General features: G+C 32.2%; 1 protein-coding gene and 1 pseudogene across 2 annotated transcripts in view, besides 4 other annotated features; one reads left to right on the forward strand and one right to left on the reverse strand.

The window, feature by feature from the left end:
• Nucleotides 1-696: 696 nt before the first annotated feature.
• TVAGG3_0208050 (uncharacterized protein) lies at nucleotides 697-4791 on the reverse strand (the record flags this gene model as incomplete). The annotated part of the gene is made up of 1 exon (XM_001286370.1): nucleotides 705-1139. The coding sequence occupies one exon, from the start codon at nucleotides 1137-1139 to the stop codon at nucleotides 705-707; it is 435 nt and encodes a 144-aa protein (XP_001286371.1).
• A 17-nt stretch (nucleotides 4792-4808) lies between these two features.
• Nucleotides 4809-5625: a mobile genetic element.
• A 666-nt stretch (nucleotides 5626-6291) lies between these two features.
• Nucleotides 6292-11742: a mobile genetic element.
• Nucleotides 11310-11740: a mobile genetic element.
• Nucleotides 11310-11740: a terminal%2Cinverted (terminal inverted repeat of MuDR-N3_TV transposon ID:TVAGG3_0208080).
• A 1301-nt stretch (nucleotides 11743-13043) lies between the features above and the next one.
• TVAGG3_0208090 overlaps nucleotides 13044-14128 on the forward strand; it is a 1832-nt pseudogene continuing 747 nt past the window's right edge. The window contains exon 1 of the mRNA in view: nucleotides 13110-14128. This exon is cut by the window's right edge and continues 653 nt beyond it. Within this exon, the coding sequence occupies nucleotides 13110-14128 (1019 nt within the window).

Raw genomic sequence — 14128 nt, forward strand, 5'->3', positions numbered from 1 at the left:
TAGATAGCACAAATTTAATTCTCTAGACAAAGTATTATTGCTTATATATTCAAAACATTATCCTTAGTTTTGATATGTTGGCCAAAAATTTTCTTGTTATTTTTTGTGTTTAAGCATAAATTATGTATTTACTTATGAAGGATAAGCATTTTATTCATTGTCATAAAGATGTACCATAATAAATTGATAAAATTTTAAAAAATTGTGTATTTTAGCGGGTATTATTCTGGCCAATGCCCGTGGTTACAAGATTTAATATTAACCATATCAATAGCAGACTCAATGTAAAAATTTAGATATATTTTTTTTTTCATTATTCAAACTTTGATAAATTTTAGTATAATGAATGATTTTGTTTCGTGTATGATACAGAAATGAAAAGCTTAATTAATATTATTTTGCATTTCTTCAAGAATGTTAGAGTATATCTACATTAAAAAATCAGATTCGAACTGCAATACTGCATCAAATTGATGCATATCTGATAAGGATCTCAAAAGAGTAAAGTTAATTTTTTTGAGTTTTTTTAAGTTTTGAGCCTTAGTAAAACACCATCTCGAGCAATATTTTTGGGACGACGATAGGTCTTATTTGGCCTTACAATGGACCCTTAAATCATATTAAAAATGTCTTTCGATCTGATAAAAAAATTAGATATACAAATCATTTTATTAAAATATCATTCTAGAGTTGCAAGGAAATTTTCATGTTCTTTGATATATATCAATTTTTTGAATTGATTCTAATATAAAGTCAGAATACGCAATTCGACTTTCGAAGAAATTCGGAATATTATGTATTATTGTGTAAATCACATACGTCGCTCTAAATATGTCGCGTAGATTGAACTTAACCTGAACAAGTGAAGCGAGATCTTGAATATGGCAATCATGAATTATTATATCATCCACTTTTGGAAGTGGGGCAGGATTCTTTTCTTTTGCCTGGTCGGCCACTTTTGGATTATCAACTTCTGAAATCACAATTTCAGATTTTCCTCCTTTTTTGATTTTGTGGAATTTAAGGGCTGGAGGTGGACTTATCATTGTATATAAATGGGCACAGTGCTGGCAAGGGATTGTTGTCAAATATTTCTCTTCCCAAATCTTCATTTTGTCTTGGCACTTTTGGCATATCATTGTTTTACAACGATTCTCCTCTTTCATAGACCCATTTTTCTTCTTGTTTTTTCGAAAGAGTTTTAATGCGCATTCATTCTCTGGTTTTCGAAGTTGATTTGCTCTTGCAATTATATAATTTAATGTTTCATTCATTTTACCTGCATATGACTTTACTCTTGACATAACTGCATTGTTATGGGAATGAAAACTTTCCACATGGTTTGAGCACGAAATCCTTGGTTTTCGCAAACAGAGTGCAAGATTTTTCTTCTGAGTTTTTAATTCGAGAAACGCTTCATACTGCGCACTATTGATGGCACCTGAGTTTTTGTAAATCTCAACAATTGGAAGAAATAATTCATACTTATAATCATATTCTTTTATATTCCACGCAAAAACAATTGTACTCGCAATTGCACAAATCCAGGTGCCTGCCCCCAATCGATTTAAATAGTGTCTCAAGCAATAATACACAATCAAATGGTTGAATGATGTAAACGATTCCAAACCTTTTCCAAAATCGTTTATGAATGGGATTTTTTTGATAATACTTTCATCAACAATTGTCTTAAGTGTATCATAAATCAATTGATAAGATTTTGCCGACTCCGAGGGTCCTATAAATACACCCAACGGGAAACCCATGTTACCATATATAATATGGGGGTATATAGCTATATAATCATCAAGTGGAAATGTCGCGTCGAGTTCGATAGCTTGGGCATTTTCTATGAAAAGTTTCACTTCTGGATGGAGATATAAGAGCCATTGAATATTACTATTATTAAACTTGATTGGCATTTCATCACTAATTGAATGATATTTGACAAATCCAGGGATTAGATCAAAGAGATATGCAATATCATTTGAATTTCTGTGAGGATTAACATCATTTATATATTCATAATATAATGTCTTATCGAGTGCATTGTTTTTGAAGCTTGAATAGAATTCTTTTCCTAGAATTTTATTTACAAATTCAATATTGTCTTGAGATGAGTTTGTAGTTAAAACATGCTTTTTCATTTCAATATTAAAATAGGATCTAACACATGCACATTCTGAGCAAATATAAATTGAAAATGATAAATAGCAATCCTCACTGACCAATTCAAATATTTTATCTTCCTCATTTAAGATCAAAATTTGAATACCACTTTCTGTATGTTTTTGTTTCAACTTTAAAAATGATGGCAGTTGTTTTACAAAATCAAGAATTTGCTGCAAAGTAAATTGAGAATGCATTTCATTGCCAATATAAATTGAGATGATTTTTTTCTATCGTAATTTATTGTATTTTTGGAAAATTCGATATAAACATTATGTTTATCTAACATAACATCATGAAATTCGGAACTCTGATACTTTTCGGGGATGTCATGGCTTTTTATCCATTTGCATTCTTTCATAATATTTGCTAAACCGTCGTATTTTTTTAAAGCTTTTTCAACATTTTTTGGTGATGCAAGAATTCTGTAAAAAGTGACATTTTGGTGAATGATTGATTCGTATAGTAAGGTTTCAGAATAATTCATAATAAATGATAAATAGAATGAATGTGGCTGATAAATAGATGTTATTCTATAAAGTTTTACAAAAAGTGGAATAATTTTCTGTGGTGTATAATAAAGCACTTCTTCACATACATTGCAATAGAGATATAAATAATTGCCAAGTAAATCAGGTGTAAGCTTTAATATTTTATTCACTTTTTCTCGAATAGCTTGATCTGGACTGATTGAAATCATCGCCCTCTGACAATTAGTTAAATTCCTGAGTTTTGCAATAGTATTTTTAGCTTCAAATAGAATTACAATTTCGTTTATTTTAATTGAATGTTTTTTTTCTTCTCCGATAAAAGTGATATTATATCCCTTATATTTTGGTACATCTAATGAATCGTTGATTAAATTATCATAAAAAGAGTGATCCAGTGGTGGATAAGATGAGAAATATGGTGAGTATATATTAGTTGTATCATTATGTAAATATTGATTAACAGACTGAACAAATGCTTTATAAAATCATCACTATCGTTGAATTCTAAAAATAATTCTTGTTTCTGAATTAAGTGTGTTATAACCTTAATGGATTGACGTAAAAATTTTAATCTGCAAAATGCAAATCCAGCGACAAATTTGATTAGCTCTTTGGAATCGATAAAATCGGGAATTTCATTATTTGGTTCCTCATCATTTATTATATCTTTTTCAATTTCATTGAGATACTGAAGAGTGTTTTTGTCTTGATTATTTAAGAAAACATTTGTAAAGAGATGCTGTCGTGCTTCTGTAATATTGTTATTAGAGATCTCTAAAGCATTTCTTACTTGAGTTTCAGTGTAACCTAGAGATGTCAAAGACAAAAAGAGTTTCTGATTTATTTCCATTTGAAAAAAATTAAAACGTGACATTTTTCGCAGAGGAATGAGTTTCGAAATCAGTCAAATTTATGGAGAGTCAAACAGAAGTAAGAATTGTAAAGTGAAAATACCTATAAGAATCGCAGAAAAAATTAATCATTGTCCAATGAATGCTCAAGAAATTCAAACATTTGCTTCTAGTAATATGTTTGAGCAACTTAATACTTTGGAATTATCTATTCAATTATATAAGAAGAATGTAATTGACTTTTTTAATCTGGTTGAACTATTAATTTATTTTTTACCAGATTATCAAGGACAAATTAGAACAGTTTATAAAGATCTTGAAAACATTCAAGAGAAATTACTTAATATGCTTAATTCAAACGAAATTACTCAGTTCCAAATTCAATTACTCTGTAAATTCTTCATAAATTACGCCAAGCAAAAAAAAATCATGTACAAAAGGCAATTAAATCTTATATTCAAGATAAATTATATAACTCGCCAAAGTGGAGAAATGAAATATTCAAATGAGAATAATATCCGCATTGAAGCTATGATCAAATCAAGTATTTTTGACTAGTGTAATATACGCAACGAATTAGTGTTCAAATTGCCTCTTCCAACTTTAAATATCGATGAAATAATTGAAATTTCAAATAGGAAGAAAATTACGTATTTTGAATGTTGTTTGGAATTACGGAATTCTATTGATGAAATCACCACATTTCAATACTATAAGAATTTTTTCAAATTTAATTTTAAGAGTGAAATGGCATTAGATTTCACAAAAAAAGTATTAAGTATAATTTGGGAGGGATCGGATGGTTCGTATTATATTACAATTGAAAATCTGGAAGAATTATGCGAAAAATTAAATCGAGATGAAGGAGAAAAGGTTTTTTCTCTTATCATAAAATGGTATAATTATATGTATTGCATTAAAAACTATGATTTTGAAGATGAAGAAATGAAAATTACAATCAAAATTGTTAAAAATGCAAAATATGTTATTATAAATGGGGACAGGGAAGAAATAAACTTTATTGATTATCCTCCAATGCCGACATTTATTGAAAAAAAGAAGTTAGAGAAATTAATTAAATTTGAAGAAGTGAAAAAGGTATATGAAGATAATGTTTAATTGAAATGTAATTAGCATTTGGATTAAATGCAAGGTGAGATATAGAATAAGAATCAAACAGGGATTTTGCAAAATGAAAATTTAAAAAATTAAATACAATTTGAAATTTTAATGAAGAATTAAATGAATTTTGTTTAATGGTTAATAAAAATATAAATCGTAATTTTAATTGTAATATGAAACTTCCTCACACCTCAAGAGATGCGAAGAACTTTTGACAGGCAAAGTGCAATATTGATAGGTGATTGCACTTTGCCTGTCACATACATCTCGACAGAGGCAACATTCGATATGAAAGTTTCCTCTGTCGAGAAACTTCCTCACACCTCAAGAGATGCGAAGAACTTTTGACAGGCAAAGTGCAATATTGATAGGTGATTGCACTTTGCCTGTCACATACATCTCGACAGAGGCAACATTCGATATGAAAGTTTCCTCTGTCGAGAAACTTCCTCACACCTCAAGAGATGCGAAGAACTTTTGACAGGCAAAGTGCAATATTGATAGGTGATTGCACTTTGCCTGTCACATACATCTCGACAGAGGCAACATTCGATATGAAAGTTTCCTCTGTCGAGAAACTTCCTCACACCTCAAGAGATGCGAAGAACTTTTGACAGGCAAAGTGCAATATTGATAGGTGATTGCACTTTGCCTGTCACATACATCTCGACAGAGGCAACATTCGATATGAAAGTTTCCTCTGTCGAGAAACTTCCTCACACCTCAAGAGATGCGAAGAACTTTTGACAGGCAAAGTGCAATATTGATAGGTGATTGCACTTTGCCTGTCACATACATCTCGACAGAGGCAACATTCGATATGAAAGTTTCCTCTGTCGAGAAACTTCCTCACACCTCAAGAGATGCGAAGAACTTTTGACAGGCAAAGTGCAATATTGATAGGTGATTGCACTTTGCCTGTCACATACATCTCGACAGAGGCAACATTCGATATGAAAGTTTCCTCTGTATAGAAATTCTTCTCATCTCAAATTTTATGATTAAATTATCCCAATCATATCCCAATAATTTGATAAACATATTACAAATATATAAAACACTAAAATATCTTTATATATCCTTTCTTTTCTGATTATTCTTTATTAATTTTATTCATCTTTTGGCAAAATCTCAAAATTGAGGCGCAACATATATCGGATCATGCACCACTCATGGTACAAACTCAACTACGCATCTTTCGTTTTTTTGCATGTTTTTCGTCTCAAAGCATGGTCAATAGACCGTTTCAAAGACGAAAACATGCAAAATGTGGATGCCCTCTCATAATGACATATGGAAGATATGGGAGAGAAAACACCATATGGTGTTGCATAAATACTATATATTGAAAAAGATATAAACTAAATTTTATTAAAATCATAATAAATATGTGTTTACTTAATGTGATAGATGTACCTAGTATAATTATTATTGAATGTACTAAGATATATTTAAATAAAGATATTTTTTGTATATTATATAAGATTGGAATTAGTATTTATGAAGAAATTGCAACAACGCGTTGTGATATGTGTGGATATATGATTTTGAGAGAGAATGATTTTGGATTTTTCATATTTTAATATGGATGTGATTTGATCATATTGATAGTGTTGTATTATAGAGTGTAATTGGGATGGAATTCTTTTTTATTTGTAATACATCTGGAGAAAGGCAACATTCGATATGAAAGTTTCCTCTGTCGAGAAACTTCCTCACACCTCAAGAGATGCGAAGAACTTTTGACAGGCAAAGTGCAATATTGATAGGTGATTGCACTTTGCCTGTCACATACATCTCGACAGAGGCAACATTCGATATGAAAGTTTCCTCTGTCGAGAAACTTCCTCACACCTCAAGAGATGCGAAGAACTTTTGACAGGCAAAGTGCAATATTGATAGGTGATTGCACTTTGCCTGTCACATACATCTCGACAGAGGCAACATTCGATATGAAAGTTTCCTCTGTCGAGAAACTTCCTCACACCTCAAGAGATGCGAAGAACTTTTGACAGGCAAAGTGCAATATTGATAGGTGATTGCACTTTGCCTGTCACATACATCTCGACAGAGGCAACATTCGATATGAAAGTTTCCTCTGTCGAGAAACTTCCTCACACCTCAAGAGATGCGAAGAACTTTTGACAGGCAAAGTGCAATATTGATAGGTGATTGCACTTTGCCTGTCACATACATCTCGACAGAGGCAACATTCGATATGAAAGTTTCCTCTGTCGAGAAACTTCCTCACACCTCAAGAGATGCGAAGAACTTTTGACAGGCAAAGTGCAATATTGATAGGTGATTGCACTTTGCCTGTCACATACATCTCGACAGAGGCAACATTCGATATGAAAGTTTCCTCTGTCGAGAAACTTCCTCACACCTCAAGAGATGCGAAGAACTTTTGACAGGCAAAGTGCAATATTGATAGGTGATTGCACTTTGCCTGTCACATACATCTCGACAGAGGCAACATTCGATATGAAAGTTTCCTCTGTCGAGAAACTTCCTCACACCTCAAGAGATGCGAAGAACTTTTTACAGGCAAAGTGCAATATTGATAGGTGATTGCACTTTGCCTCTCCAAACTCTCAAATATGCTTCTCACCATACATCAAACGGGCAAATTTCTCCTTAAATTTCTCTTTATTTGAAAGGTTTTCAACAAAGCTATACCTTAAAAATCTGTGCTTGTTATATCTGATCATTTGTGTGTTAGGGGAGGTAAATTTATTCCACTAGAGCAAATTTTTTCCGAGGTTTCTCATCGAATGAGAAACCTCGGAACAACTCTTCAATAGTGTAATGAATTTGTGGTATTTGTCCTGCAAACAGCGAGAGAACTTGTCTGTAATTCGTTTATGATGAAGTTATCTGGATGTCTCTCAGATGAGGAAGGAAGTCCAGAAAACTTCACCATAAGTTAATACTTGTGTATTTCTATGACTCTCTTCACGTCAGAGAATGTAAATTTACTCGAATAGGGCAAAGTTCTGCTCAAGTTTCTCATTTGATGAGAAACCTCGGAAGAACTTTGCCCTAAGGTAATGTATATGTGATTGTTGGCCCGCAGAGAAACAAGGAATCTGTTTGTATTTCGTTTATGGTGAAGTTCTCGGATGTTCTCTCAAATTATATGGAAAATCAAGATAACTTCACCATAATTTGTTGTAGTTGTGATTCTCTGGCTCTTTGCCGGCCAGAAAACTAGAAAATAGTTTATAGTGGGAGTATGCTCGATGAATACCTACTCACTAAAAATATACGTTATTTTTTGTTTTCCTATGGGAAAATAGTTTTGATTTTTATACTATCGTATGCTTTGTTATTGCATGAATTGTCTATTTTCTTAATAAAAACTCATTTTTCCGTGTGATTCTGAATCAATGCATTCCAAAAAAGCGTTTTCCGCCTTTGAAACGTGAAAACACACATTGCATGAAGAATCAGAGAAGATTTTCTAACTCGAAGAATTCCAAAAAAAACCAATTATAGTTTTTTTATCGTGAAAAATTTACTTTTTAACTACGAAATTTTTAAAACGCGATTTTTTTGGAGATTTTTAGAAAATTCAAATATGATAGGCATGTGTTATTTTATGTGCTCTATGAGTTTATCAGCTTAATTTGGAGTTATTATCAAATTTCAATAAGTCTAAAAAATTGAAAGATAGAAAAATCTTCTCTGATTCTTCATGCAATGTGTGTTTTCACGTTTCAAAGGCGGAAAACGCTTTTTTGGAATGCATTGATTCAGAATCACACGGAAAAATGAGTTTTTATTAAGAAAATAGACAATTCATGCAATAACAAAGCATACGATAGTATAAAAATCAAAACTATTTTCCCATAGGAAAACAAAAAATAACGTATATTTTTAGTGAGTAGGTATTCATCGAGCATACTCCCACTATAAACTATTTTCTAGTTTTCTGGCCGGCAAAGAGCCAGAGAATCACAACTACAACAAATTATGGTGAAGTTATCTTGATTTTCCATATAATTTGAGAGAACATCCGAGAACTTCACCATAAACGAAATACAAACAGATTCCTTGTTTCTCTGCGGGCCAACAATCACATATACATTACCTTAGGGCAAAGTTCTTCCGAGGTTTCTCATCAAATGAGAAACTTGAGCAGAACTTTGCCCTATTCGAGTAAATTTACATTCTCTGACGTGAAGAGAGTCATAGAAATACACAAGTATTAACTTATGGTGAAGTTTTCTGGACTTCCTTCCTCATCTGAGAGACATCCAGATAACTTCATCATAAACGAATTACAGACAAGTTCTCTCGCTGTTTGCAGGACAAATACCACAAATTCATTACACTATTGAAGAGTTGTTCCGAGGTTTCTCATTCGATGAGAAACCTCGGAAAAAATTTGCTCTAGTGGAATAAATTTACCTCCCCTAACACACAAATGATCAGATATAACAAGCACAGATTTTTAAGGTATAGCTTTGTTGAAAACCTTTCAACGAATGAGAAAGTTAGGAAAAACTCTACCTTATAAGATCAACTATAGAATTCATAGCTCTTTGAATACTAGGAAACATTAATGCAGTAGTTTAAGGCAAAGTTTTTCCGAGATCTACGAAGGATAGAGAGATCTCGGAAGAACTTTGCTCTGCACAAGTAATTTCAGAATCTATGGTCCTCTAAGGACCAGAGGACGGTAATGTAAAAGAATGATGTCAATAGCAGATAAATAATAGCCTTAGAAGTTCAATACGTGCACAGTTTGACTACATTGCCCTAGTAGTTAGACTGTACAGGTATTGTACTTCTGGCCTAAAAAATCCTCATTGAAGACAATAGGTAGAAACTCAAATTGTTGATAAATATCCCAAAATATCATAAGAGAGCCCATTATTGTTACCTGGCTCCTTCCTGGCTTTCAAAGTCTGTAAACGAGAAGTCTTGGCTCTTGTGGTAATTGCTTCCAAGAGGTTTACTCAATTCGAGTAAAACTATAAACCCTGTAACTGACATGTACTTCCTTGAATGGGCATTAAAAGTAATTTAACCTAACGAATAGTAACATGACTCTCGTAAACGAAAAAGAGAATTTGACGCAGTCAAATCCTCTCTCTCAAAAAGTGGACTTTACATGGCAAATTTCAAATGCATGTAAGGTCCAATTTGATCAGTTTCAGGATGGAATTGGAGGCCATGAGGTACTGACATTGCATCAGTATCTCATAGCCTCCAATCCCTTCAAAAAATGGGAGAAACTTTGGTCGAATAATTTAACATTCGGCCAAAGTTTCTCCCATAATTAATGAGAATGAAAGGGTAAGAGGCATATAGGGTCACTATATACCTCTTACCCTTTCATTTTCATTTGGAGGTCAACAAACCCGGAGTTAATTGCAAACAATTAACTCCAAATTTGTTTATGTTAAGGAAGGAATTGGAGGGTAAGAGGTACATAGTATGAATATGTACCTCTTACCCTGCAATTCCTTCTAGAAAGTTCCAAAACTTTGGGTTAATTGCAAACTATTAACCCAAAGTTTTGGAACTTTCAAGTGGAGATGGAAGGCTTTGGGGTATATATTAATATAATATACCTCAAAGCCTTCCATCTCCACTACAAATGAGAGAAACTTTGTCCGAATAGTTTAACATTCGGACAAAGTTTCTCCCATTTTAAGAAGGAATTGGAGGGTAAGAGGTACATAGTATGAATATGTACCTCTTACCCTGCAATTCCTTCTAGAAAGTTCCAAAACTTTGGGTTAATTGCAAACTATTAACCCAAAGTTTTGGAACTTTCAAGTGGAGATGGAAGGCTTTGGGGTATATATTAATATAATATACCTCAAAGCCTTCCATCTCCACTACAAATGGGAGAAACTTTGTCCGAATAGTTTAACATTCGGACAAATTTTCTCCCATCTTTCAATGTAATTGCTACCTGTGAGGTACTGACTTGAAGTCAGTGCTTCACAGGTAGCAATATCCAAAAATTTAAAAACATTTTATCAGTTCGTTAGAGAACTAGAGCCTCCTAGGTACTGAACCAGAATCAGTGCCTAGGGGACTCTAGTGATCTATATAAATCTGAGAAACTTTGAGGAAATTGTTCGACATTTCCTCAAAGTTTCTCAGCAATTTAGCGAGGAATGTTCGTTATCGTGTAGATATTTATAATATATACATGATAACAAACATTCCCCGCTAAAAGATGTAAAATCTTATAAGAAATAATTGCAAAAGAATAACAAATTGCAACAAATTTTATATGAAACTGAACCTTATGAGGTAGTGATTCAAGATCACCGCCTCATAAGATTCAGTTTCAATCTCAAGTATCTCAAAAGTAAGGCTCTATTTTTTGCCATGTAAAGTGTCACTTTACTGTCAAGCCGTTTTTATCGTTTTCGTTTACAACATGACCACTATTTTGATGACTAAGAAATGTAATTCATCAAATTGGCAGTTCGATGAATAATACCATGCAATCAACAACTGGTTTGTTACAATTTGGCTTGATTCATCAAATTGGCGGTTTGATGAACCGAATATTGTAATCCAGACTAGGTCAGTTACAATTTGGCTTGATTCATCAAATTGGCGGTTTGATGAACCGAATATTGTAATCCAGACTAGGTCAGTTGCTTGTTGGTCATAGATAATAATGACACCTTTCAGTTTTTGTTAAACATCTCAATTATCCCGCCAAAAATTATTGGGTCTAAATTGGTTTTTATTATTATTATTTTCAGAAACAAACTAACTTGTTTTTTACGAATTTATCATTCATAAAGTCTTTATGATATATTTTCAACTTATAATGAATATGAAATTATAATTGTTATTTTGAAAAAATTATTCATGATCAATTCATGATTTAACCAGTTCCTTCAAATTAGGAGAGCATATTCAAATATAATCGCTCATTAAAATCAATTTTTATGTTTTTTTTTAAATCGAAATTATCTCATCATAAACCACGCAAACTGACTATTTGTTCTTATCACCATGTTACCAATATCAGAATTGTCTTTACAGCCAAAATTTCGCTCGATAAAAGTCCATCCAATAGTGAGATAATTGAGCAACTAACATTTTTCCATATCACAAAAAACCTCCCCTTCCAACTCTCAAAATTTTATGGTTTTTGAATTTGAGCGACCAAAATTGTAATAAATAAAATATTCATTTAGTAATATTAGAAATAAACCTATGTTAAAAATCGTAAACCATTCAAAAAAATTCTGACATCGCCAAAAAATATTACTCAGTATATATTGCTTATAAACGTGAACATGAAATTTTTGAAAAATATTTCTGAAAGAAAATACGTTATTTGACACTTTCGAAAAAAATAAAATTTCGAAAATTTTATTAAAATTTAAATATCTCGAAACTTTTGAATACTTTGTAATTTTTGGGATCGAGAGTTATTAAAATATTTTAGCTAAATCCTTTATTTTTATGCAAGTTATGTCATTTAATTCAGTATATATTCTAATAAATTTTCTTGATTTATTCCTTTAAACTCATGTTCATTTCAATTTCTCATCACATAAGTTATACATTCATTATAGTCAAAACTTTTCAAATCCTTCCAATGGAATTTTCATCAAATAATTTCGCTCAATTCCAAGTTTGAAATCATCGATATTGGAGAATAATACTTGTTCTAATCATTATTGAGTTTTCCACTAAGCTATTCAAGTCTTATGGCTAATATATCTTCAAAATTATTATTTATTATATGTCTTGGCATAAATAGACACCATTTCCTAATATAAAACCATTTAAAATTCATTTCCACTCAAATCTAGTTAAATTTATTATAATATTATTATCAATATAATTCCTTACTTATAAATCACTCATTATCTCACACATATGATATAAGCTCAGCTAGTATAATCTAAATTTTTCATTGTCACTCCTTGAATCAATCTACATGGGGAACCCAGAGTTGAGTGACTTCTCAGAAAAATCAAAAACATTAAAATTATAATAGGTGGAAACTTTAAAAATCGAATTAATGTAGTTTGGAATCACAACGTTAAAGTTCCAAATGCCCAAAATTTGTGAGTTCTAAAATTACTTTTTTCAAAGATACAGCATTGGTTTCATTCAATGAATATATGTAAGTTATATGCATCAGAATATGTGGGTAGATATTGCTATAGATGGTTCCTTCTTAAGCTTTTCAGATAGCAAGATAGAGAAGTCTAAAGCTTTCTAAAAATTGAAAGCCTTCCCATAATTTATATCGAATTCATATGTCCTTAAGCATATGTTTGAGTGCTTGTAACTCATCATATCATACGTTTATTAAGGAACTTAATAGATTACAATTTTGGTGTATCATCAATTCTTTAATTTATGATAATATTATTGGCGTGTAGCGCCACTTGAAAAGAATAAAAAGTGACAACTATCAGGTATGGATGCTTCCCGAATAGAAAAAGAGAATCAGAGGATGATCCGGAAAATGTCAATGACAGGTCCCAATCCTCGCAACCTTATTATCCATCCGTTGTTCAAGAATTTTATCTCAAGGATTACTGATACACCAACATTAACAAAAAGCTTCGAAAGTATCAAGTTTTATGAACCAAATTTCCAATTTGTTGGTGAAAATTATGCAATTATGCTTCCTCCAGAAATACCAATTGTCAAACAATTTATCGCTGATATTAATAATTCAAAAGAAAACCCTAATATTCAGTTTTGGTTCCAACCACGCCTTACAGATGTTGTTGCTGCATTCCTTGTTGATACAGACAATGCACCAGCTTCTCTTCTTAAAACATTTCCAGAAGAAAATAATTCTGCAGAAAAGGCAGGAAGGAAAGAGCGCAAAAATCTGGAAATTTACGATTTAGGAATTGAACTATTTCCACTTGACGAAGACTGCTTAACAATGAACCAACACCTTTCATTTGTCGAAGGATGGATTTTCAGGGATCTCACACTTGTCTCAAATTGCAGGAAGGCACTTGATATTTTGATACAAAAGCTCGGCGCCTATGCAAGTATTACTGCAATTGGCCAATATTCTACAGCGATTGCCAGAACTCTGCCATCAGCAAATGATTTAAACAACTTGCATCTCATTATTATCGACAGAAATACTGATTTAATCACACCATGCATTACACAAATGAACTACGAAGGTTTAATTGCCGAATATTTCGGAATTAACTGCGGCATGGTTCAGCTTTCAGCCGAATCTAAGAATTTATTCTTGCTATCGTCCTCTGTGGACCCTCTTTTCAAGACATTTTGCCATCTTAACCATTCAGAATTATCTCATGAGATTGCTTCAAGAATGAACGCATTATCTGGTGCCCTTACAAAGAAGGGCGACCAGAATTTCAACGATATGGTCGGAAACTTTAGAAAAACCGCTCAAATTACCTTAGATAATAAGACAATTACAGATCACGTTAACATTGCCGAAGAACTCTACAAGAGGATGACGTCTTCTAAGTATTTAAAGCAATCTATCAACGC

The sequence above is a fragment of the Trichomonas vaginalis genome, chromosome IV (assembly GCF_026262505.1).
Source record: "Trichomonas vaginalis G3 chromosome IV, whole genome shotgun sequence".
Taxonomy (NCBI): Eukaryota; Parabasalia; order Trichomonadida; family Trichomonadidae; genus Trichomonas; species Trichomonas vaginalis.